The following is a 25,576-nucleotide window of genomic DNA, read 5'->3' on the forward strand; positions in this document are numbered from 1 at the left end:
AACTGTACAAATATAAGTCTGTCATTTTACTTTCCAGCCGTCCATACACAAATAAAGTCATTACATTATGGTATCGACCTCCGGAATTGCTGCTAGGCGAGGAGCGTTACACACCAGCCATAGATGTGTGGAGCTGTGGGTAAGCACCTTGTTTTATTCTGTAGCATTTTGTTCGAGCTGTGAGCATCAGAAAGAGTCTGAATATAGTTCTAAAGGTTCTAATAGAACAGCCTCCTGTAATAGGTTTGATCTGTTGGTAGCGCAATAGCAACCATATGATTAGGGTGCACTTGATCTCATCTTGGCAATGTTTGAGAAGTTCCAAGAACATGTTGATGATGTCACCCTTCTGTCTTTATCAAGACTATCATTAATTAGACTTTAACACCAAGGGTTTCTCTAAATGCATACTGCAGATACTTTCCAAAGACGTGGTAACTTGGGGATGGAATGCTAAAAATAAGTAACCGTACCTTTCCTTGCAAAGGGCTTAGTTTCTGATTATAATGACTTTCTATTTTTAACGTGTGGAAGACCACCATTACCATAAGTAGCCGGCCTACTAATGTACTACTTCTTTCTTTTCACCTGCTGCATCCTTTGCATCCCATGCTTAGTTCACAAACTTTGGGTAAATTCCAAATCCAGTGCAGTTAATATTCTGCAAAAAAGACTTCATTGGCCTTGTATATTCTCTCTTATGGACTTTTACGTCAAACTAGCTCAGTTTGCAAGTCAGAAGATGATTTTGTTTTGTTTTTTCCCAACTGCCAACATGGCAAAATCTCCCTGGGGTCAAAGATATCTAGATGGAATTTCTTTTTCTTATACTACACCTGGTAATAAAGATGCTGCAGTCAAAATCTAGCCGACAGATTTGTTGATGATGAGATCCTGTCCAAGGCTTTAGCGTGGTTATAGAACATAGTTAAGTCCCATCTGTGCTACAAATTGTTACCATGTTGTGTCTATGAATACCCGACTGAGTTGCAGTTGTAGTGAAGACAGGAGCAAAGAAAAGGCCTCTTCTGCAGAGTTTTCTGTCTCGCTAAAACAGTTGAAGTTACCCAGGCTTTCACTGGGTTATTTTTGTGTTGTTAGCATTGTAAATATTTTGATGAAAAAACTGAAGGTGGATTCTAAAATATTTTAAAACTCTGCATCTAAAATAATGGTGCGTTACCACCCAAGCAACTGAAACATTATTAAGGACTTTTAAGAACCAGTTTGGAATATTTGAACATGTATAGGAAGGCCAGTGTATTGAAGAACAATAGCATAAAATTTACCTAGTTAGCTTTTTATAGTGACTGAGGCTGAGTGTTTTGTTCTAAACACTAGCTTACATGTCATTAATATTTAAATTGTAGCAAGTAAGCCTTGAAGTTAATGCCCTAATAAGATGCATGAGAGAAGATTCATGGCTCAGGTTCTCATTGTTCATTCTGTGCAGCTTGCTGACTCGATGTAGCAAATGAATTGATCATATGATGGAGGTTCTTCACAACCAAAGGGCTGGAAACTTTATTTAGACAGAAAAACTGAAGGAAGCTTAGATTTCTCAGAAGGCCTTCAGTTGCCTTAGATAACCACCAGAGCAATCTGATGCCTGTGAATTCAGCAATATAGAGCCAGATTCTTGAGGAATCTCAGAACTTGAGTTTTAAGAATGCAGCATTCACAATTGGGGTCAGATTTTGTAAAACTGGAAACTGAGCTGTCTTGACAATCTGGCCCCAATCTGAGGGTGCTGAGCCCTTTTGAAAACTGTGACCGTGAAGTCCAATTGTTGTTCAGTGTCCAATATAGAAGGAGTTGCAGTTAGCCGAGCTGTCAACAGATCACATCTATATTTGGCACTAATTGGTACTCTTGCCTGAAGGCTAACCATAGAGGCTAGGGATTAAATGGGTGATGGAGACTGAACTCTCCACTCCCCTATTTTTTTTCCCTAGCTGGAGGTACAATACTCAATGTATTTTTTCAAGGCAAGTAATATACCCCTGGCCATTTCTTATGGGCTGGGCCACCTAAGCCTTCATGATCCTGTTCACATTTTTCTTTGCCTGAGACGAGTTAATGTGTCACAGGCCTGACGTCTTAACAGGGCCACTGACAAAGGTTGCTCCCCAAATGCCTGTGATTGCTGACTCTTCACATGCAGGTTAGTTGGTCAGCTCCCAGGTTTGAGTTCCGATGCAAATGAACCCTCAGGCAAAGCTGCTTATAAACAGAAAGGTAGCATTAGTCAAATGACCATCGCCAGTGTTTGCTGTCGTGACCTGTCGGTTTTCCTCTTCCAGTTGTATCCTCGGGGAACTGTTTACAAAGAAGCCTATTTTTCAAGCCAATCTGGAACTGGCTCAGCTTGAATTAATCAGGTAAAGAATTGCACACGCATGTCCATGAGAAGTAGTACTGTGGAAACTGCTCATGCACTTGGTCTTAGTATTACAGCAGTTCTCGTTCCATAATCAGTTTGCAAAATGAAACCAACAGTGACAGTAACTACAAATACAAATAGTGAGGCCTCTAGGTGCTTGTGCTTGCAAATCAGGGTGATGCCTGACTATCAATATTTACACCAATAATGATGTCAGGGTGTAACTATTTGAGTGTAAAAATTACTCCTGCAAAAATAGAGATCAGCTCTGAAAACTCTATCTGTCAAATGGTTTTGAAACCAAGGTAAGCTTCTCTTTTTCTGATAGCACTTTTACCTGAGCTTTTGTCGAATCCTTCTTAGAGTGCCCCCAGACCGGGGCTGTCTGTATGCTAAGCTGCTTCAGAAAGGAAATAGTTTCACTTGGGCAGCTCTTCTGCTTCTTCTGCTGGCTGTGCTGCAGTGCTGATTGTGTTCTTGTTCTCGGGTTCTCTTGTAGCCGGCTGTGCGGGAGCCCCTGCCCAGCTGTGTGGCCAGACGTCATCAAGCTGCCCTACTTCAACACTATGAAACCGAAGAAGCAATACCGAAGGCGCCTGCGGGAGGAGTTCTCTTTGTGAGTTTGATAAGAGAGGAAATGAGTGACTGTGTTTGTGGCTTTGTGATCTTCCGTGACTGCTTGCTAGTGGTCTTACTAGAACATCCACTGGCTGCCTTCTACTTTAAGTCCACTGACTAGGAAACTTGCAGCACGGCATCAGTCTGTCAGACTCTCTTCATGAGAACCAGGCCCAAGAGACCAGCTATCCCAGAAAGCTGCAATTATCTGTCTCCAAAAGCAGTGTTGTTCACGTGCTCTGGAAGTACATAATCAGATGATTTGCCTTATGGATTCAAAGAGGAATTTAAAGTCACTAATGACTAAAGTGACACTGAAAATATTATGAATCCAGTGTCTGTTTTTTTGTGTCACAGACTCTTTGGAGTGTGTCCCTTGCTTGAGCTAGTACAACTCCAATATTAATTTGAACTGGGTGGGTCTTCCTCATGTCTCGAGGGGAGTGCTCAAGCCTTTTTCTGAGCATGTGGCGCAGTTTCCAGCTGCCCTCTTCTTTTAGAACAACCTCTTAATTCTAGCCTTATCCCCATAATCTTTACCCAGCATTCCTTCAACTGCTCTTGATCTGCTGGACCACATGCTGACACTGGACCCCAGCAAACGTTGCACAGCAGAACAGGCCCTGCAGAGTGATTTCCTTAAGGATGTTGACCTCGGCAAGATGGCTCCTCCAGAGTAAGTATTGATCTGCATCACCCACTTGCCAAAAGTAGGGGCCTGAGCTAGGATTCCTAGGCTCTTTGCTCTTCTCTGCCACAGCCAGGTGGCTGTGGGCAAGTCACTTTACCTTGGTATCTGTTTTGCCTCTCCCCTTGGTAAAATGGAGGTACTACTTATCTCTCACAGGGACTGAAGCTCAGTTTATTAATGCTTGTAAAGTGCTCTGAGATCATCTGATGAACGGTTATATATAAGGCTAAAGTATCATAAGAGATCCCCATCTTCTTTGCCAAGGAGGATTGGCTGGGCCTTTGAGTTTAATACTGCTTATTAATTGACTAGAAGGATTGCTGTTGAGCAACGTCACACAGCTTCACCCCGCAGAGCACACTGACTGTGAAACTCTGCTCTGCTTCCTTTGTGTCTCTGCATGCAGGGATGATTGGTTTTGAAATACCTGTGACCTTTTTAGAGCTGCCAGGGACAGTCCCTGTCATGAGACCATCACTTTGTCTCACTGTTCAGCATAATGTCACACAAATGGCCAAGTCCTGATGGGTTTGGGTTTCAAAAAATGCTGGAACAGCTGGCAGTTTGCAAGCAAAACCCTGAACTGTAAACACACTTAGATGGTTAGAGAGGTCTCAGCCAGGCACAGTGTATTGCTGCTAAACTCTCTAATGCTCCAATGAGGAATCCAAAAATATGCAAGGCACTGAAACTGCTGTCTGGGTTTTCCCTGGTCTTGTGAACTAGATTCAGAGAGGTTTTTTTAAGGCCAAAAGGGACCATTATATTATCTGATCTGAGTCTTCTGTCTGATCCAGGCCATAAATTTCACCTTGTTACCCTTTTATTGAGCCCTAACTAGGAGCTACATTCATCAAAGCTAATCTTGTTCTGACTTGATTAAGATCCCTGTACAGCTTAAGCGATGTGAGCACAGTAATGCCTTCTCGATCACTGTAAGACACAGATCCCTCTGTGTTTAGTAACACTGATGCAATCAGACCAATGTCTCAGTGATCCCTTTTTGTTACTGAGAACTTCCACTGCCCTTGCAAGCATTAACACAGGACTTCCCAGGAGTTCTTGTCACTTCCCCTATTTTTCCCCTCTCACCAAGTCTTGTCCTCTTCCAGCCTCCCTCACTGGCAGGACTGTCATGAGCTGTGGAGCAAGAAACGCCGACGGCAGCGGCAGAGTGGAATCACAGTGGAGGAGCCTCCGTCTAAAGGTTCTCGGAAAGAAACTACCTCTGTAACGAGCACAGATGCTGTCAAGAACAGCAGCAGCCCGGCACACCCACAGCCTGCCCAGCTCAAGATCGAGCCTGGTGCTGGAGATGCAATAGGTCAGTTTGATGTTGTCACAACAGTTTCTTGTGCCCATTCCAGGGTGAGCTTTGTCAATTGCAAATGTTTCCAGCTGGTCTCTGAAGGCTCCTGGCTGAATGTATAGTCAGTTGGAGTATACATTAGGTAGAGGGGAAGTGAGCTCTTAGTACATACCTTTATACACCACAGCTTCTTTGCACGTATTCCTATATGATGACAACACTAAAGAGAATCCTGTGAGTCATTTAAAACCAGCAAAGTATCAGAGAATACACTGATGGGGAAAATTGTGCACTGGCAGATGGCTGGACTAGATTTTATTGTGTGACTGTTTTTTTCCTAATTGTGTGTTGCAATATAATGGTTAAACTTCAGAATAGGAGGTGGTGGAAATATCTGGCAGATAATAAAAGCCAGATTTTCTGTTGGGATCAATGGATTTTTGCCCATTTATCATTGTAGTAAAGATGAAGCCTGGTAGCAAATGCTTTGTAGGATCAGGACCATACACTGTTCCTGAAGCTGTATCTATTCATGCTGATGCCTAAATAGTAAGTAAATGCAAAGAAACCATATTGGCTTCTGGGAATAGAAAGAGACAACATTTTCTAAACAGATCTGTTGTCTGTATTATGGAAGCACCAAGGAACTCCAGTCAGGAGGCAGGCCCCTGTTGTGGTAGGTGCTGTACAGACAAGCAACAAAGAAGGCAGTCCTTGTCTCAGTGAGATTGTGAGATGGGATGCAACAGGTGGATGAAAGGGGTGGAATGGGGTTGGGTGAATGAGGGAACAATAAAACATGCAGAGTGGAGTGGAAAACCAGAAGTCACAGCTTGTCATTTGCCTAACAAGTGATGGAAACTTATTTCAAGCTTCGGACAGTTCTTTACAAACAATAATAAAGTAAAAAAATAAAATACCCATGCTAATTTCATACAAATAGCTTGCTGTTGTACTGATAACATGGTGATTTGGTAACACATGGCACACTTCTGAGTCAGCACTGATGCTGAGCCTCAGCTTGGTGCCAAAGAAGGCTGTGCCGCTAGTGGTGTCATGTTTCAGATGAGATGTTGACACATGGTCATCAGGCCCGAGTCCCAAATGCTCTCACCAGATTCCAACGTGAGAAATTGCATTTTGCCCAACACGCCATTTTGATTGGCTGTGTAGTCTTCCGCACTTTCTGCCCAAAACTGTCGTGTGTGCTGTTAAACAGCTGCTGCATTCCACCCCAGAGGGACCTGCTTTTCAGTGCTGGAGGAAACCCTTCTGGTCTGCAAAGCACTCTGGGGAATTCTTCTGATTGGAAAGTGCTAGGTGAATGTAATATATTAACACCACAAAGGGGAATGAAGATGAGCCAAAACAGCCAAATCCTGAGTGCTCAAACTGAACCCATCAGGAGGTAATTGAGCAAACTTTGACATGGAATTCCTTTCTTAAAACTCCCTCCTTGCTTTTTAAAGACTGTGGGGGAGGGAGAGGAGGAGGTTCTGCTCTGCTTCTCCGAAGTCATGGTTTTGAATTTATGTGCTATGCTCCAGCCTCTCCTGAACCTCTTTCTGTGACACTTGTATTCTCTGCAGGCCTCGGAGACATCACGCAGCAGCTGAATCAAAGCGAACTGGCTGTTTTACTGAACTTGCTGCAGAGCCAGACTGATCTCAGTGTCCCACAGATGGCCCAGCTGTTGAATGTACACTCTAACCCAGAGATGCAGCAGCAGCTGGAAGCTCTCAACCAGTCCATCAGTGCTCTCACAGAAGCCACAACTCAGCAGCAGGATTCTCAGAAAGCGGCTGTGGAGGAAGCCATAGAAGATGAGCCACCCACAGAGGTCCAGCCACCAGAGGAGCAGGCAACTCCAGAAGCGGGTAGCACTCAGGGAGATATGCAGAACATGCTGGCTGTTCTGCTGAGTCAGCTGATGAAGACCCAGGAGCCTGCTGTAAATCAGGAGGAAAGCAATGGGGAAAAGAACAGTGAGCAACGGGGGCCAAGGAAAACCCCTACCACGCATCAGGAGGAAAGCACAGGTAAATGATCATGACTGTTTGCTTGTGGGCCTTGGGTGCCATTCACCCTTTGGAGGTATCTTAAGTCTTCCATAAAAGTGCATTTAGTTTATGACTGACCGTGGGGAGCCAGGCCTCTTGCGCATTGTAAGGTGGGTTATTTACAAAGGGGTGGAAATCAGCTTGGTGCCAGGCTTACACCAGCTTTGGTGGGTGTCAGACTTCAGGACTCTCTGAGGGAAGTGCCTGACCACTCATTTGAGTTGCTGTATCTGAGACACTGGGTGCAGCAGAGTCTCACACACAGGTGTGAGCAAGTAGGGCAGATGGTTTAAAACTTCCTGAGTAGCCAAGCATAGCACAAGGTTTCAAAAATCTGTCAGCCTACCTCACTTCTCCAGAGCACTTACAATCCTTCAGCGCTGTGGTGAGTGGGCAGCGAGGTTTGAAAAGATTCCTCTGGTAAAAAAACAAACCTGCTGAGTTCTCTCTTGGCATGTCACGATGCCCTGTGACTGATTGGCCAGTGATACTGTGCTAACAATGTCAATTTCATATTGCGTTTATACACATGCAGGCAGGTTTTGCACAGGATATCAGAGCCGCACAATGATTAATTTCTCTGAGCATCCTAGTTGTCTTTCTCACACATGCAACAATATATATAGAAAAGACTCGGGGGTGTGTGGGAACTGGATTGGTAGAGAGGGCAACAGCAGCTTGGGAAGAAAGAAGCTTGCACACCTGGCTTTATTAGGCCTGGTTTTAGACAGTTCTAATGATCTCTCTCATTTTCATGAGTCCTAAAATTCAAGACTTTAACAAAATGTAGCTGAGTGGCCATTCCTGAGAGAGAGAGAGAGAGGGCTTTTTAAAAAAGATCTGGCTTGTGCCAGTGAAATCTTCAATTTCCTCTCCCGAGGTGAGTTTAAATGTGCATCTATATTTTCCATTGCCTCCAACAGAGCTCCAACACAAGACGATCATATGCAGCAGGAGCTTCTGTAATCTGTTGCTACTAATTACACTTATTTCTCTGGAGAGCCTCTTTCAACCTTATTCACAGCTCCTTTCTGCAATACAGTTGAAGATATTGCTTTTCAGTAATAGCAATTGCTCTATCCAAATGCCTTCATCAGAATTTAGTCATGATCATGCTTTTGCCCCAGTCCTGAAAGATAATTAAGTTATTGTAGAACAGGTTCAAGTACAGAGCAACATCTTGCATTATTATTATTAACTGTTTGAAAATTGGGGACTGGTCCAAAAGAGTCTGTCTTGTCCTCTGGATTCTAACACAACCTAGTTTTAAAGTGCAATTAATAGTCAGAAAAGAGAACTTAAAAATATTGTGGGGGAAGTGTGTGCTTTATCTTCAAACCAAATCTGATCAGTTTTAAGTCAAAAGATGATTTTCTTAATGACCATTGTTGCAAACTCCACCAAGGCTCTGACTCTCCAGTGATGTCCTTGTTGCCTCTCTCAGCATCACCGGTAATAACAAGAATCAACATTCAGCTGATCACGTTGTTGACAATGAGCCCATGTTGAATCAGACTCTATGGCTGCATTGGCTCTGCAGGCCTAACGAGTCAGGGCTGGTTTTGTCAGTAAATCCAGCACAACTGACCTACAGACATCCAAGGAAGCAGATATGTCCAATAGGAAATTTCCCCTCCCCTCTTTGCGCGCTTTTGCTCCATTTATTTACTTGTTTAAATGCATAGTCACTTTTCTGACCATGATTGTACTTTAACTGGGGATGGCACAGAACCCTTCACTTTTGTGATGTAAGAAAGCAGAATGTTTTGTTCTTACCACTGGCTCAGTAGCAGCCGTAAATAGACACTAGTGACAGAGTTGTGACCACTAAAGCGTGCAAAGAATGATATTTTGTTCTCATAAGAGAAGATCCTTTTGAAACAAACATCTTTATTAGTTCAAGTCTGGGCAAAACAGCACGAAAGAAATTGATTGTCCTTTTGTAACTGGCAATCTATAAATGACATGAAAACATTTTTATACTTCTAAGTTTATATACACACATTTTTTTAAAAAACTGTCCTTGTGCAAATTTATTTCTTAAGTTGCTATAAAACAAGCCAGGTAAAGAATATAATTCTTGCCACAAGCTTCTTAAGTAGTGAAGAAGGGAACTTGGATTTCGGTCGAAACTCGTTCTTGATTTTTACACAGTATGTAAACACAGTGAGTCCTGGCTTCACCAGTGAAATTGCATACAGTTATCCCCAGGACACAGCTGCCAGTAACTGTATTAGTAGAGCATTGAGGCCTGGTGTCCTTTTGCAGCAGCAGGAGGTACTGTTTTCAAGACACACGCTCTGTCATGTGACTTCACATCTGTCTTTCTTTCCCTCTCTGCATTAACCTTTGATCTAAGAGTAGGAATTGTGTTCACAGGTACCCAGGTGTTAGGGCAGCTGTTCTTGATGATGAGCTGGGAATGTGGGGGATGGGGTGGGGCGGGGGGGGGGAAGAAGTAAAATGTTAATGAATGTGTACACTTACCTTTCAAGGATTGCCAGCTTTAAAAACTCCGCCTCTTTCTCTGTCCATCCCAGAGAACAGGCTGTCTCCAATGGTGGGCTGTTTGTTTTCTGTAAATGTATTGATATCTGTTAACTGTGATTTAAGATGTTGTTTAAAAGAAGTAACCCTTCCACAGCATGTCCTCCTCGCATTCTCCCACCAGAGAAGAGACCCCCCGAACCCCCTGGACCACCACCGCCACCACCTCCTCTGTCTGAAGGAGATCTCTCCAGTGCAGCACAGGAGTTGAACCCAGCCGTGACGGCTGCTCTGCTGCAGCTTTTTTCTCAGCAAGAGGCGGAGCCGCTTAGCCACTCGACGCACGATCACCAAGCCTTGAGATCTGCGGATTACGTCAGATCGCAGTCATCCAGGACTTATGGCACTGAGGGGTCGGAGGGGGGATTCAGTGCTGATGAGCAGAATGCTGGCCAAACTTTAACAGAACCCTCAGCCCAGCCTCTGGGGAAAAGCAGGACCTTTTTGGGCTCTGTGAGCCACCTTGGGGAGGCAAGCAATTACCAGGGCACAGGATCTGTCCAGTTTCCAGGGGACCAGGACCTCCGTTTCACCAGAGTCCCCTTAGCGTTACATTCAGTTATTGGGCAGCCCTTTGTAAAAGCTGAGGCGAGCAACAACACACTGGTACACCCAGAGGCCAAAATTCAAAACTACAATGAGCTGGGGCCAGGGACTGCTGGTTCCAGTGGGACAGGAACGGGTCACAACTGGGGTGCCCCAACCCAGGCTTCTGCTTATGGGAAGACCTATCGTGGGCCTAGTAGAGTGCCTCCAAGAGGGGGAAGAGGGAGAGGGGTTCCTTACTAAGAGACTTGAGTTTTGCGATGATCTCCTTCCCTCCCTTGCCTCTCAACCATTAGTGAAATGATTTTTTTTTTTTGCCAGAACGAGGTATCGTCTGCGTTCCAGCTACTGCAAAGCTCTCTGTTGTATTCCTTGCTCGCTAGGCCGCTAGCTGGTGCCCTCCAAAATACTGTAGAATCCTGACTGGGCATTTTGCTAGCCAAACTTTTCACTTGGTTAGTGACAAAAATGGTGAATTTTCTGCCTTAGGCTGCAGATGGTGAGGAATCGTTTAAAAAAGAAGGGAAAAAAAATGGAAAAAGGAAATAAAAATATTTTACTAGCCTGGCACTAAGGTTTCTCAGAAAGAGAGAACCACCTTGGTGTTCTGGTAGAGCTCGGAGAGGGTCAGTTTCCCAAGGCAATTATTTTGTTTTTCAGTCTTTTTTTAAGTATTCATGGAATGGTGCCTAAATTACCTGTACTGGATTGGAAGAACCAGGATATGGCACTGGTTTGTATTAAGAATTTTTATTTAGCATCCCTTCTTTTCACTAAGCTGCTGGAGACCCCCGGCCCGTCCCCCCACACCTTTCTTTTCAGGTCAGATCTTCTCTCAAAGTTTTACACTTGGGAGATCGAGAGCCCAGCCTCGCTCCCTCTTAGATCGGTTGTTTTCATGGTAGCCTTGCTGCATTGGCTTTTGAAAGGGCTCATTGGTTTGTTTTTGGTTTTTTTTTATTCCTTCATACATTTGCAGTGGGAATGGTCTTTTTAGACTCTCAAGAGCCTAGGAGAGCTCCTAACTTTAAAAACAACAGCAAACCTTTGTAATTCTTCAATTCTAAAACATTTTAAGATTTAAAGCAGAAATTTTCTGGTGGGGAAACTTTGCCAACTTGGGAGTGTCTTTTGTAAATGTCAATCATGCTCTCAGGGCTGGTGTTGTGTGTGTCTGCTGTTTTAAACCAGGCTGGCAGCATTTGAGTACTTTGAGGGTTAACAGGCGTTAATGTATCATTTCTATATACATATATATTTTTGTTGTGGTCAAGGAAGTATTTACAATGGATTTTCTTCTCCTGCAGAACATTGCAATGTTGTCCATTTCAGTAAGGCTTAAAAACAAAAATGAATAAAACAAGAATACACATTTTTGGGCTTTTTCTTCCAAAGGAAAACATTACATCTATTCTTTTAATTTTTAAAATGACTGTGTTGAAGCGTAAAATGGATCAGAATCTGTATGGCTGTGAGAACTTCTGATCATTGCAAAAGGAATTTAATTTTATTTCTTTTTTAATATAAAAACCACACCCAAGCAGGTGGTGCATCACTATCTGGAGGGAGAAAATCTGCCTTATAAATACAGACAAATGACTATAGGGAAATGCTTTCAAGAGGCAGGTGGAAGGAGGAGAGAGAGTATATATTATTATCTGTGATACATACAAGTCCCTTTGTGTGATTAAAAAGCAAATCCTTGTATTGTCAATTCAACAAAGACTAGTAACACAGTTTGCAAAATTCCAGATGTAAATTTGTGAATTTTTTTCAAGTGCCAGTTCATGCCTAATGTGCAAAAATAGTACTGTTAAAATGCAGAGTGCACTAAATAAAACAGAGTAACCTCTCCCGATATTTATTTAAATATAGATATATTTTGCTTTTCAACATGCAGCTGCCAGACATTCTGGCATATTTTTAAGTGTCCTGGCTCTTCCTCCCAAGCCTGTCAAATTTGGAAGGAGAATTGTGTTACAGTCCTGAATCTGTGGGGGAAGCAGATGCATCCTTTTTAAAAAAAAATTTTTATTTCCTTTCCACTTTTGTTACCCATTTTCATCCATGGATTTGTCAGCCTCACCAGAAATTAGGGTTCTTTAGAAAAAAAAAAAAAATCTTGAATTCCTCTGACCTGGCCCCATCTATATGCACTGTCGAAAAGAACTGAATTCCAGGAGTTCTACTCCGGACCCTCGATTTTGTGAGCTGCTCCATGTGACCAGACCTGTATTGACTTTAGTTTAGCTCCAGTCAGTCAGTCTGGGTGGAGCAGCTCACAAGATCGAAAGCATTACCTGTCTTGGCTTTTGTAGTGAAACTTGGCTCCAAATGTTAAAAAAAGAAGCAATGCCGTGCACCACAGTCAGTAGGGAACTTGTCCTGCCAGCTTCCCCAACAAGTGTGAATAAAGAGAACAGCCATTCATGCTGTTTCTATAAATGTATTTTTGTTACAAACCATCAAATGCTATTATATCGATTTTGATTGCATCAGTCGATAAGTTATGCAGGATGCCCTAAAAACATGCTGAGGATCCCAAAGGCAGTAGTAATTTGAAAGTGGATTTTCATTCCCCTTTCATGTCTGAATCTAAAAACAAGACAAAAGATGGTTTTTGTTTTTAAGTTTGACTTCCTCCCCCTGTGCACCTGATATTGGATGTGATCCAGCACCCATCTACTTCAGTGACATTGGGTCATGCCTTTGAATACCAGGGGATCTTGGCGGGAGGGGGGATGGTACTTGCTGTTTATCTGTTATCCTTTTAAATATGGTGAGCAAAGTTGGGCAGAATTAAATCTCATGGTTAGAGTGACAGATAGTGAGGGCAAGTCACTGAGCTCCATCCAAAATGCATTTGCTTAATTGCACCACAAAGACATTAATTACATTGAACATGTGATTCTTGAACAGATGAGAGAAAGTGGCTCCATTTCTGATGAAGGGAGCATGTAAGTGGAAGGGACACAAACCTCTACTTCGTATTTCTGATCATGGGGAAGGAGGGTGGTGGAAGCTGTTTATTTTCTCCCTTTCATTAGCCGTAGCTGAATTTATCCTGAGGGGCTCTGTACGTAGAAGACTAAAGGATTTACAAAGGAAAAAAAAATTGTATGTGATTATAAACCAGTGGTACAGGTTACAGGCAACTCATTAGATGATTATTCACCCCCTTTTTTTTTCTGAATGTTAGATCATCTTTGGGTTTAACACCAATGTCTAAAAGCTGTAGCCACTGTGTTCCCCAGCGGAGAAGTGTCTAATACCAACACCTTATTGTACCTCTCCTGAGTTTCGTTTTGAGACTGAGCGCGCCTTTTTTGGTTGTACCTTTGTCTCTGTACAGATATTTTGTAATATATTAATTTTTTTCTTTTCAGTTTATAAAAATGGAAAGTGGAGATTGAAAAATTAAATATTTCCTGTTACTGTATTATCTTTTGCTCCATTGCATTGCGTTATTACACTCTTCGTTGTAGTCTTTAAAGCACATATGATAACTTTTGTCTTTAAAGGATTCTCTCTTCCCACTTTCCCCATTTCCAACTGTAGCTTGATGCCGAATGGCCAAATATACCGGTAAGTGGGTCTAATCTTAATACTGGTTGGTGTGGGTGAATGGGATTTGCCATAATGCTCCAACAGAGTCCTAGCCTTTGACTCGTTGAAATACTATTTTCCATTTGTAAGTACTGGGTAGTAGAGCGAATCCTTTTCAGTTGAGTCAGGACAAGAGCCCCAGAAGTCTGTTTCCATCTTTTCTGAATCTCCTTGTCTGTCGCTCAGCACTATGGCTTTGAAGTGTTTCAGTTACCTGTGCTCCTCTAATGCTTACTCTGGTTAGGGCTGCGGAGGACAGGTTCTGGATACGGGGGCTTTTAACTTATTTGGGCAACAGTTAAATCTTAGATTGGGATAGGTGGAGGGAAAAATAAGGGGAGGACAAAACAGGAAAACAAAGTGAGTGGAAGGAGGGGACGCAAGGGTGCAATAGAGGCCAGATATGGTCCGAGATGGAGGAGGAAAACCATTGGGGAGAAAATTATTATAATGCCACTGGGTGTGTATAGTGCATGCACACCTTAGTGAACATGCCAAACCAGAGCAGACTTACTGGATCAGGGGGTTTATGAACAAAGGGAACAATCCTTTCTGAAAGGAGTGTAGGAGAGCAGATAGGTGTGCAGTCTTGGTTACTGGCATGTGTTCCATAACAGGTCTGCTTTGGGGAGCATCTGAAAGAGGGGTTGGGATTTGTTGCATGTTGATTGGAAAACCTGTTCCAAGGTGAAAAGGGGCATGAAGACACAGTGAAGAAGATAACATAGGGAGCTGCCAGAAGCCAGGTTGAGTGACTAGGCAGGAAGTGATACCTGTAGAGTGTCTTGAACATAAAGAGGAGCTGATGTCAGTGCAAGGATTTCAGAGGATGGGGAGACATGGTTGGGGCATTAAGAAAGGATGATGGCATCAGCAAACTAGAAGCAGGAAGAGTGAGCCAGGCCATGGGCAAATATTTCAGTGCAGGGATCGGGGGCTGAAACGAGCATGGCAAAGAACTGCTGCGAATTGGAAGGGGTGGGAGTTATTGAAAACCAGGGGCAGAGTGCATGGAAAGGGGATGGAGGGAGAGGAGAGAGAATAATTCTGGTGGTCAGGAGTCAAAGCTGGCTCAGCCCTCTCTTTCTGCAGGGGTGGCCTGAGCCACTTTCCCACTTACCCTCAGAGTCTGACACTCCCAGGGATGTCTACACTGCATGTGTTCTTAACTCAGGTTAGCTAAGTTGGGTTAAAATAGCAGGGAGGACATGGCAGTTGAGCTTTTAATGTGGGTTAGCAGCTTCAGTTCAACCCCAAGCTGCACTATAGGCTTTAACTTGAACTGCTAACCTGAGTTACAAGCCAAGTTTTCGTGTCTTCTTGCTCTTGTAACCTGAGTTAAGAACACTTTTTTTGTTTGGCAATGAAGTTGCACCCTTAGTCAGATTGTCAAAAGACCTCAGCTGCCATCTCAGCACTTCACGAAAGGGCTGATTTTCTTGAGAGATCGGCACAGTGCCAGGCTCTTAGGGGTGAGTGCGGCCCTGGCTTAGTGGGGAGACTCGCACCGTTTGTTGCTAGTGTGCATTGGGGGGTGTCCTTCCTGCTATCCACCTGTCCTGTCTCCTCTTACGTTCAAAATGACCCTTTCCACACAGCACGTTTCTAGCGGCAGTTTTTGCTCTGCCCTCAACACCAGAACTGTGTGTCAAAGCATGCCGGGTATTGACTCGCGCAAATCTAGCCACCGCATTCCCATCTCCCACCCTGCTCCACGCAGCTGCTAAAACCAGAGGATTCCTTAGACCAAGTGGCCTGGGAGTTTGGCTGGCGATTTGGGTGCTCCACCCCTGTGGAAAACCAAGGCACAACTGTACAAGCAAGGCCTCTAAAACTGGTTGTGCAGTCACCCCCATACTCTAAAGTTGAAGGCTGGGCAATGGGAAAACCACCACGGACCCTTGTCAGAATTTCACCACCTAGATCATTCCTCCAGCGTGGATTAAACTCCTCCTCCCTGAGCAGCCTTCTCTGGCCTTGATGTGTCTGTCTAGCCTGAGACATTCTCAGTTGGGCCAGGTGATTTCATTATTAGGGGAAAGAGTAAGGACAGAGCACTAGAGAATGTACTGTAGGGCCAAATCCTGGCCCGGCAGAGGTAACGTAGAATCTGAGAGGGGAAGCTGGTTGCTGTGTGTTTAGATCAGCCTACGTCAAATACCTGTCCCTCCAGGTACTTTGATGGCTCTCATCCCCCTGTTGTCTGAGCGGGATGTCTGATCACCCATCTTGCTAGACTGGCATCTTTCAGGCATTCTCTGTCATGCTGGCAAGGCAGCAATAGCAACAGATCTGTCAGGAACATGTAGATAATCTAGCCCTGGCTGGCCTCTGGAAAAAGACCGTAAGAGTCCTTAGTCCTAGACCCAGGCTGTTCTCTCCTGGCAGGGGCCTGGCTTTGCATCCCCCTCCTTCTGACACTTTTAAAATAGATCAGTCTGCAGAGGGTGGGTGCAGGGAAAAGAGGCAGCACTGAGGACTCATGCCCTGCTGCGTGCTTGGAAGCAGTGGCAAAACTTAGAGATCTGTGGTGACTTATTAGCAGGGCAGCTGGCCTGCTGCCTTGTCTCCTCTGTCCTGAGCTCTGTGCAGGGTCACGAGGAGGCCTGGTCTGCAGGGTGTTGCCAAATCATAGTAGTTTGGGAGACTTTACAAATTAGAAGGTGGCTCGTTCCCCTCATGGGGTAGGTGCCCCTCCTTACAGCTCAGGGGTTGGGGTGCAACTAGGTCAGGCCACCTCACCAATGGGCTGATCTTCCCCAGCTGTGCCCCTTATGCAATCCTCCCCTCAGTTTTCAGCTACGCTGTTGGATTTGGAGCGCCATTTGCAGAAGAGGATAGGGACCCGGAAGTATTAGTTCTGCCTGAGCTCCCGAGTTTAATCATTGCATCTTCAAAGCTGGGTGCATGGAGCAGATCTGTGCTGAAACCAGATTAAATACAAAAGTTTGAGGGGGGAGGGTTAGAAACAAAATAATCCTATTTAGCACCTCTGCCCCCACGAGAAACTTGGCAGGTGGTACTGCCCATCCCTCCTGTCCTTCCTTGGTTGTTCCTAGATATCTCAGCTGGCTTGGTGTGTGTCCACTGCAAGTTGTTGGAAGGCTTGTAGGTAGAGCTGGGCCCAGCAGGGTGAGTTAAGGACACCAGGACAAACTAAGCTTGGAATCTCTCCTCTTGCTTGGCCTGTAGGCTAAGATGGTGTGATACCAGTTTGACACCAGGCTCCTCTCCCTTGGGCCTGTCTGCTGCCTTTGCAGAGGGTCAGACAAGATGGTCTCAGTGAGTCTTGTCTAACCATTGTGACGCCTGCTTCCTTCTTCTGGAGAAAGGGGCAGTTGGTAGAGCCCTGTAAGAGGATTACCATGCGTGTTGTGCATCTAATTGTTAAAGCAGCTGCCATGACCGTGACTAGGCCCAGGGGAAGAGAAAGGGTGAATGAACTAGATCAAACTGGATTTAGCACATTTTTATCTTCTGCAGACTGTCCCTTCACCTCGACTTCAGGCCATTGAAGGGCTGTGCCCAAAAGCCTATTGCCATTGCCATGTTATCTTTGGCTGGATGTCCTCGCCAGCTTGGGTGCAGAGAGTAGCAGGCTAAGAGTTAATTCTCTAGCTGTTGCCTGTCCCCCCCTTCTCCCCCCTACCCACACAGATGTAAATAGAGGGAGTAATAAAGCAGAAGTCCTCATTAAGGTTAACCAGGATTTAAGTGCTTTCACCAGGGAACCTTAGAAATCTAGCTTACTGGGGAGCAGTATAAAGGTAAGCTGGCAGATCGGTCAGCCTGTCTTCCTACCAGACCCTTAGGGACTGGTGTGTCTTCTTGACTGATTGAGGACTCCTTTGCTTCTCTGTTTCTGAAAAACTCTTGGTACTTGTAAAAAGCAGCTGAACTCTGAGCCTGTGCAAGGAAAGCTCTATCTGAAAGCTGTTTGTCAGACAGCCTGGGCAGATTCCCAGCAGCATGCATTCGCTAAGCACAAATTGTTTGTTACCTGGCCATGGGACATCACGGAAGGGATCTGCATTGCCATCCATCACCCCAGATGTGACTGCCCCGGAGCTGATTTATGGTCACTGCAGAATGAGTCTGGCAGGGAGGTGTGAAACACGAAGGGTTAAGGGGAGTTTTGATACAGTGTTTAAAAGGTTGGAATTTGGGAGATGCAGTTTGATACCTGCCGTTCAGCCCTGCTTAGTTTGCTGTGGGTAGTTGGAAAGGTTTTGGTATGTAACTGAAACCCTAATCCTACCTGATTAGGACACAGGGCCTGACGCTGTCCTTACTCAAGCAGAATTCACACTGATTTTCAGTGGAAAACGTGTGTGAGTAAATATGGCGGGATCTGTGGCAGAGGAATGGGCTCTTTGTAGCTGATGATGGTGCTGATGGGTGAAGTAGAGCGATCCCAGGCTGATTTTTCCATTGCCGCATTGATCTGAAGCGTTGAGGTTTCTAGCTACAGAGGAAGATGGCTTAGTGGAATGGAGCAGGGACCCAGAATGTCTAAACACTCTGAAATTGCAAGTTCCAGTCCAGGCAAGGTCACCTCTGCCCATAAAGGGCTCTGCACAGTTTGTTTTGTCTGGGTCTTTCAGATAATTTATTGAGGCTGTCTCTGTTCTGCACAGGCGGGACATCAAAGATCATGGCACTTCTTGTGATAAGATTGAGACATCCTAGATCATAATTTTTCGGTGGCACTTATAGAGTGGGGGAGGGGTTGATGGTTCCATCTAAAGGGCAACTCTAAGGTAGGTGAAATTTGAGCACTGAGCTAGTTGGATTTTTATTTTTTTCCCCCACCCTCTGGGTTTTCCACTTGCCAGTGAAAAGAGGTTTCCTCAGTGTGTGTGTTGTGCTAGGGTAAAGTGCTGGATTGTGAGCTCCTGGTCACGGAACAGCAGCTGTAGTGTCAGCTGGCCAGCCGTTGGACCCTCTCACTGACCTGGCTGTATTCGAAGATTAGGGGAGTTATTTCCTGAGCTCCTTCAATCCTAGGCTTCTATGCCAATGAAAAGGCCCCAAACTGCTGGTTCGTCCCTGTTGGGGTGTGCGGACCCTTCCTTAGATCATGAGTGCAATGGAGCAGGAGTGGCCCCGCTTGGGATGTGGCTAGCGCGTTGTGGGCACTGCTGCAAATACATATGGTTGGCATAACCAGTTTCACAAAGGGGTGGGCCCTAACCAGCGGCAAGCTGGGACTTAATCCTCATTTACTGGGCCAGTTCTGAACTAGTGGGAAGGCTCTGGAGCCCTTTGCCAGTACCCTTGAGAGAAAGCACTGTGTATGGACGGGGGTCTAAGCTGCATTCACCTCAGGATCGCTCCTCTCACTTAAGAAGTCACAGTAGATTTGAACAATTAAAGATGACTTGGGAATGAGTTGTTTTTTTTTTTTTTTTAAAGGGCACATACCCAAGTTGGCTGCTTTATGATGTGTGAGGAAGACCGCGGAATCTGGCTTGTTCGTTAACTCCAGTCAGAAGTAGCTAGTACCTGGCACTTTCAGAGCTCTTGAACTAGAATCCAGATCTACTTGGTCCCAGTCTAGTGCCTTATGCACTGCTTTCGGACTGTCAAATCTCATCGTCCCTTTTGCTGGAGGACTTTGTGGATAGCTCGTGTTTCGGGAATCATCTTAGCATTTAGTGGCGGGAGTGAGGAATCCTTACCAATCCTTACCAGGTTTGAACTACATGAGCGCTCACAAACGCTGAGCCGTTAGCAAACCAGAACTCAGCCTGCCTTGCTGAACTCCTCCACAAACCCTGGCCTGACCGAATACATTTGAAATGTTTTTTTCAGGGATTGTCTTTGCCTACTTCTGCTGCTCTTCCCTGTCCTCTCCTCCCATCCCACACAACTGCGCTCCCACTTCCCGCAGGTTGTCTCATGTTGTGAAAAATCCAATCTGTAATTCTCCACTGGAAATAGCAACGATAGAACCTGTGGTGCAGCCAGGGCTCAGAGGGGTGTCTTATCTAAGCCTGCTCCACCCACTGAATGCTGTCTCTGCAGACTCTTCCCACTGTCGATTGCACTGGGAAGAACAGGAGGCTGATTTTCTCCCTCTCCCCTATACAGGTGCCTTCCTCAGAGGAACCCTAAATGTAGGGCTCAGGCTGACACAGGGATTGAGAGACTGCTTTGGCCCTTGTTAAATACTCCTGCTCTCATTCAAACAGGCCTCACCATGACTTCAAGGGATGCAATTAACTAGCAAGATAATCAATTTAAAAGGGGCTGGGGAAAGCGCAGCTGCTGTATTTGCCCCAAGTCTCCCTGTCAGTTATGGTTTTACAACCACATATTCTGATCTGGCTTAGATGGTCTTTTTCCATCACTTCTCTGAAAGACCCATGCAAGCTCCAGGGGAAACCAAGTATACACGGGAGCCCAGAAATTATTAGATTCAAAGCGTGGTCAAATGTGCAAAGTAAGCGAAGTGGAAAAGTAAATGTGATTTTTCTTGGCTCTTTGTTACAAAAATCTTGGAAGGGAGGGATAGGGTTACAAATAACAATAGGTTTGTAAAAGAATCTAGACCGAGGTATGGCTGATTGTCCCTTTATCTTGAGAGTGTAGATTCATAACTGGGGCTACTTTTGCAGTTTTCAATGACCAATGAACTGCTGGGCCCAAATTTGGCGTTCTAGTGCTAAAAGAGCGTAGAAGGTAAAATCGGGGGCCTTTGTAGCAAAAGGAAATAAACCCTCTGGAAAGTAAGACCCATCACTGAAGACTTACTTTAAATCTCCTGTTACCCCTCTATGTATTGTGCTGCTTCTTGATGCAATAAATTCTAATGCACAAGTTCTGGATGCCAAGAACATTCATTTATTTATATTATGGTAGCACCTGGCTGGAGGTCCCAGCTGTGCTGGGTGGTGCACAGCCAGCAATGAGAGACATTCCCTGCCCCAGAGAGCTTACAGGAAAACTGATTAGAGTCCTACTTATTTTATTGGCCCCCAAAATTTAAAAGTCCCATGTTCCCTACCATTTCAGCTTTTTCCTAAGGGCCGATCCAGCTGTAAACCTTTCTGCTGTGTCGTAGATGCCCTATTTTGATTTAATCCCATCCTGTTCCCCAAGCAATAAAGCGTCTCTGACTTCTTATTAATTGGATTGGGTTTAGAGATGGGAAAGGTGCTTCAGTGTTTTGGGTCGTCTTCCTGAAAGTTCCCATTAGCAGATTCCTATGAACAATGGCAATTGTCTTCATACTCCATTCTTCCCCTTTAAAAATTCTCCATCACCTTATGCAGATCTGAGCAAGGCCTGCAGGAGCTTTTAGTTGCCTGGTAGAGCTGTGAAGATGTGATTTGCTGAAAACCAAAAAGCTCTTCTCTCTGTCTCCTGCACTGATTTAGGCCTTGGCAACCCCAGGCTTCATTTCCATCAGCCTTGTCCCACTGCCAATATCGATGGTGCATAGCGATGCTTTGTGTGTCTCCCTAATGCGCTGTTAAAGTGGCTTTTCAAGCCGGCTGCTTTGGTAGTGGCTGTTGGACTGTGCTGTTAATGACAGAGTGAAAATTCCAGCGCTCATCTGAACTCCCCCTCTCCCTCGCCATCTGTGTCCACTGCTCACCCTTCACATGTGGGTCACACAAACCACTTGGTACCTTTCCCCTCTTAGTTTAGATCCCCATGTCCTCCTACCCATGCTCTCCAAACCCATTGTGCATTGGCAGTAGAGACATCAAAGCTCCGTAGCTCCACTACATGTTTCTCATGGAAACCTTAGAATTCCCATATCTGATCAACTCAATGGCACCTCTGGTCCAGTGTCTTGTGTCTCATACCACAAGGTACAAGAAATCTTGCAGAAGGCAGTTATCAAATAATTTGCCGATTGAAGAGATTTCTTCCTAATCTCAGGCATTTAGAGATTGGCTCTGCCTTAATACAGGAACATTCCAAAACTCTTGGTTACTTTTTAAATCTTTGCTCTGGCTACTCTTGTTCTCCATAAAGATGTCTGATCCCTTCTGGAATTCTTCTAAGCTCTTGGCTACAATGACATCATGGGGCAATGAGTTCCACAGGCTAGCTATGTCCTTAGCGCTCCCTAGATGAGACCGAGTGAGCATACAGATCTCTCCCTCATGGTCTGACTAGAATGGTGCAAACACAGCTGGAATCTGGTTATTGTACATGTCATCAGACTTCTATTTTTCCTTCTTGTCTAGTTTAAGATTGTTTCAGTTTGGTTATAACAGCACAGTGCGAAACTGTTGGTTTAAGATCCAAAGCACGGTAATGGCATTAAGTGCTTTAGCTCTGCCCCAAGAAAAGCCCTTTGCCTACGTTTTGGTAACAGAGCTGTCCTGCTTCTGGCTAGGTCATTTCTATTCTGATTATTTCACTCTGTGTTCTTGGCACTATATGTACATAGAAGAAGCTAATGGTCCCTTCTACTCTAAATCATATGTGATACATAAATTGAAGGTCCAGAATTCGAGTGGTACAGCCACAGGTGATTGGTTGCAGCATAATGGGTGTGTGTGTGTGTGTGTGTGTGTGTGTGTGTGTGTGTACGTACAAGCGCACAATTTGCGGTCCTAATATTTTTATTAATCAAATTCAGAAATCCCATCTTTTATGTATTTTTAAGACTTTGGTAGAAATCATCTTCAGTTCTATGCAGTGAAACTTTAGATTCCTGTACATGAAGTCAAGAAGGGACTGTTGCGGTCATCCATCCTGCTTTCCAGTATCATGCAAGCTGTGGATTAGTCACCAATGGTACCTTCCAGGGTGTGTCTACTGCATGTGCCCTGCTTTGCAGAGACTGGATGATGATCTAACTCTTTACAGCAGAGAGGGAGGGCCCTACTGGATTAGCCCATGTTGCCGGGTGGGACAGTGGTGTTGGAGTTGACCCTGGGCCAAGCCATAGTGACCACTGGCCCAAAACGGATCTCCTTAGTTATGTGATAACTTAAGGTTCAATATGTTTACAGCCTCTTGGCCAATAAAGGCCATTCTTGGCTCTGTCCTCATTGCCTCCTGCCATTCTCAGTAACTACAACTGACTGATCACTGCTTTCTTCTGCACCCTCTGTGATCTCAAGCTTGCAGTCCATGGCCTAGTGTTTAGTAGAGCAAGTTGAATTCCCCACCCCACCCCCATCTCGTGGAAAATTGCAATTTGTCTTTTTTGTTAAAATTAGAAAACCAAAAAACTTCATTTGAAAATCTATATATTTAGATTTGGATCTGGTACCACGGTGCATCATGGGAGTTGTAGTTCAAGTGCCTCATGCTCCCGTTCTCCTTTAGACACCAGACTACGTGGTTGGACTACATCTCCCATGACCTTCCCTTGGAAAGGGGGAGGCAATGAGTCATGGAAATCCCTGGACGTGGTACGTTATGGGAGATGTTGTCCACTTGGGGAGCCTGCTCCATATAGAAGAATGGGGACATTTAGGCGACTGAACTATAACTCCCATGAGGCCTGGCTGCGGCATATCCAAATTGAAATACTTCAGTTCGGGGGAATTTGGTGTTTGATGAATAATTGAGATCTTTCTGCAGACAGTGGACATTTCCACTCCCCCCTCCCACCCCTCAAAAAGACAACAACCCCACATCAAACAAAACCCCCACATTTTATTCAAAATGCAATTTTTTGTCAGAACACTGTTTTTGTTGGAAAATTTTCAACCAGCCCTAGCTTTCAGCAAAAGATTCCCAGTCGAGGTTTACCAGTGATTTAGCTGCATCTGGTGAGAAATGCTTGTGAGAAGTTTGGGCTGGGAACCCGTAGAATCTCGCCTCTGTAGCTCTGTGTAATGGCAACAGAAGAGGGAACTTCCTGTTTTTTCTTTTTTAATTTTATATTGAAGGCTCTTCTCTCTTCAGTCAATCTCCTTTGTTTTGTCAGCCCTTTGAGGTGGGGACTGTAGCTGTCTTGTCTCCCGGGATACCCGCAACAAGCCTTTGGGCATTATAAAATAATAATTCAGTGTATGCAGTTTTGCCAATGCTCGTGGTTTTATCATGAACCCCAGGATGTTTGCTGGTTTCCTTGAAGCCCCAGCTCTTGGAGTCTTGTGATTTGTGTGAGAATCTCAGCTTTGATTTAAAATAAAAAAAAAACAAAACCCACAAACTATTTCTAGCTCTTGTGTTGAAGCAAAAAGCTGGAAAAAGTGGTGCCTAAGGGGTGAGACGCAGGAGGCCAGTAAAAATAACAAGCATCTTATTTATTTATGTTAGAACTCATGCCTTTTAAGCCAATCTGATGATTTTGGGGGGCCTATCTTTTGTTTTTTTGAACGCTCCAGATTGGCGGTGCAGACGCAGGGGTTGGAATGTTTCTTCTCTTGCACTATAGGTCCTACACACAATAATTGTACTGCTTTATACAGGTCTCGTTAAAGTGATCCAACTCCCCCTAAGGTGGATGCAGGTATACCAGTATAAATGGGCTCATACCAGAATGAGAAGGGGAATAAATAGTATAAGACACCTTTATAGTGGTATAACTGCACCCACACTAGGGTTGAATTGGTATAACTATATAAGTAAAAATCCACACCCCTTATTAACTTAGGGTGTGTCTACAAGGAACTGGAGTTGTAATTGCCAGCTTGGGTGGACATACCGCTGGTGGTGCTGATCGAACTAGCGAGCTAAAAATAGAAGTGCAGCCACCATGGCATGAGCAGGAGGGGTTTCAGACAGGATCATGTTCGGGGTGGCTAGCCCCTCCCGCCACTTGCACTGCCACAGCCGTACTTCTATTTTTAGCATGCTAACTGGATCGGTGTTAGCACCGGACTGTCTCCTTGAGCTGGCAATGATACATTCTAACTCCAGTGTAGTCATATCCGTAGTTATACTGGGACGAAAACTGCACCTAGGCTGTGGTAAGCTTCTTGTCCAGCTGCACCTGTTCTTCAGCTTGTTCTCTGTCGCCTGGCCTTGGAAGCCTCCAGATCTATTTTTATGTGGGGTCATAACTTCTGGCATCCATCCTTTCCAGCCAGGGGACAGGGCATCTCCATGTTACAGTGAATCAAGTGGGCTCGCTGAAGCAAGATTCAGCTCATCTAGCTCTCTGAATGTGCTGGCGAGGAGAAAGGGGGCAGGCAGAGTCCAGTACAGCAGTTTATGTTTGATGAGTTTGCACCTAAAGTATTATTGCCTCCAATGTACTTTTAGGTGCCATTGCAGCCAGTTAGCTGGACATTTTAGTAGCCAAATTAGAGACCTGCAAAGAATATTTTTAAACTGGGCTTGTGCCCTTTATTTTGCTACTTAATGGTGTAAACTTGGCAGCCTGAAACTGTTTTAAAAAAATTCTGGGGTTTTTTTACCCTTAAAACTATTAGAAATGTCATCTCTGGTCTTCTCTGACTTTGCTGGAGAACTCATCAGAGGTCCCTGAGGACGTTTTGTTGACTTTAATTGAATAATGGGCATTGTTCTTTAGCAAAGGATTCTTTTCTCCAAAATGTTAACTGCTCATTTGAATAAATGGCTATTGACAAATACAAATCAACCAACCAAGTAGTCTGATTGCAGATGTCTCCCCCTGGCAGTTACTCGGCTTTCGCTGTCTTGGCTTTCGTGATGCCATCGTGGCACTAGTTCTTCGGTCACAAAAGAGACTTCCATGTTAGACAAACCTGGAATTTCTGCTGTGAAAAAACAAGCAGGAAGAAAACCCTTAAAAATAAAAAGCTAGCTAGATCGATAACCCTTCCATGCTTCTCTTCCTATCCTAAAGAAGCAAAAACTAGGGCACATGCTTAATTTTTATCCCACCTCCTCTTCACGTCACCTTTACA

The 25,576-nt window shown here is 44.6% G+C and overlaps 1 protein-coding gene across 3 annotated transcripts in view; it reads left to right on the forward strand.

The window, feature by feature from the left end:
• The window catches only part of CDK12 (cyclin dependent kinase 12), a 50,554-nt gene that overhangs the window by 21,960 nt on the left and 3,018 nt on the right, over positions 1–25,576 (forward strand). The window contains exons 8-14 of one of the 3 annotated variants that reach the window (XM_067541213.1): positions 38–139; positions 2,304–2,381; positions 2,883–2,999; positions 3,546–3,677; positions 4,805–5,016; positions 6,591–7,040; positions 9,706–13,598. In XM_067541213.1, coding sequence (XP_067397314.1) covers positions 38–139; positions 2,304–2,381; positions 2,883–2,999; positions 3,546–3,677; positions 4,805–5,016; positions 6,591–7,040; positions 9,706–10,397 — 1,783 coding nt within the window. In that variant the 3' untranslated portion in view covers positions 10,398–13,598. Of the gene's footprint in view, positions 1–37; positions 140–2,303; positions 2,382–2,882; positions 3,000–3,545; positions 3,678–4,804; positions 5,017–6,590; positions 7,041–9,705; positions 13,599–25,576 lie in introns of those variants that run through there. The other 2 variants (XM_067541214.1, XM_067541215.1) reach the window with 2 other exon arrangements.

The sequence above is a fragment of the Emydura macquarii genome, unplaced genomic scaffold (assembly GCF_026122565.2).
Source record: "Emydura macquarii macquarii isolate MOO-44397 ecotype Brisbane River unplaced genomic scaffold, CSIRO-AGI_Emac_v2 contig_629, whole genome shotgun sequence".
Lineage (NCBI taxonomy): Eukaryota > Metazoa > Chordata > Testudines > Chelidae > Emydura > Emydura macquarii.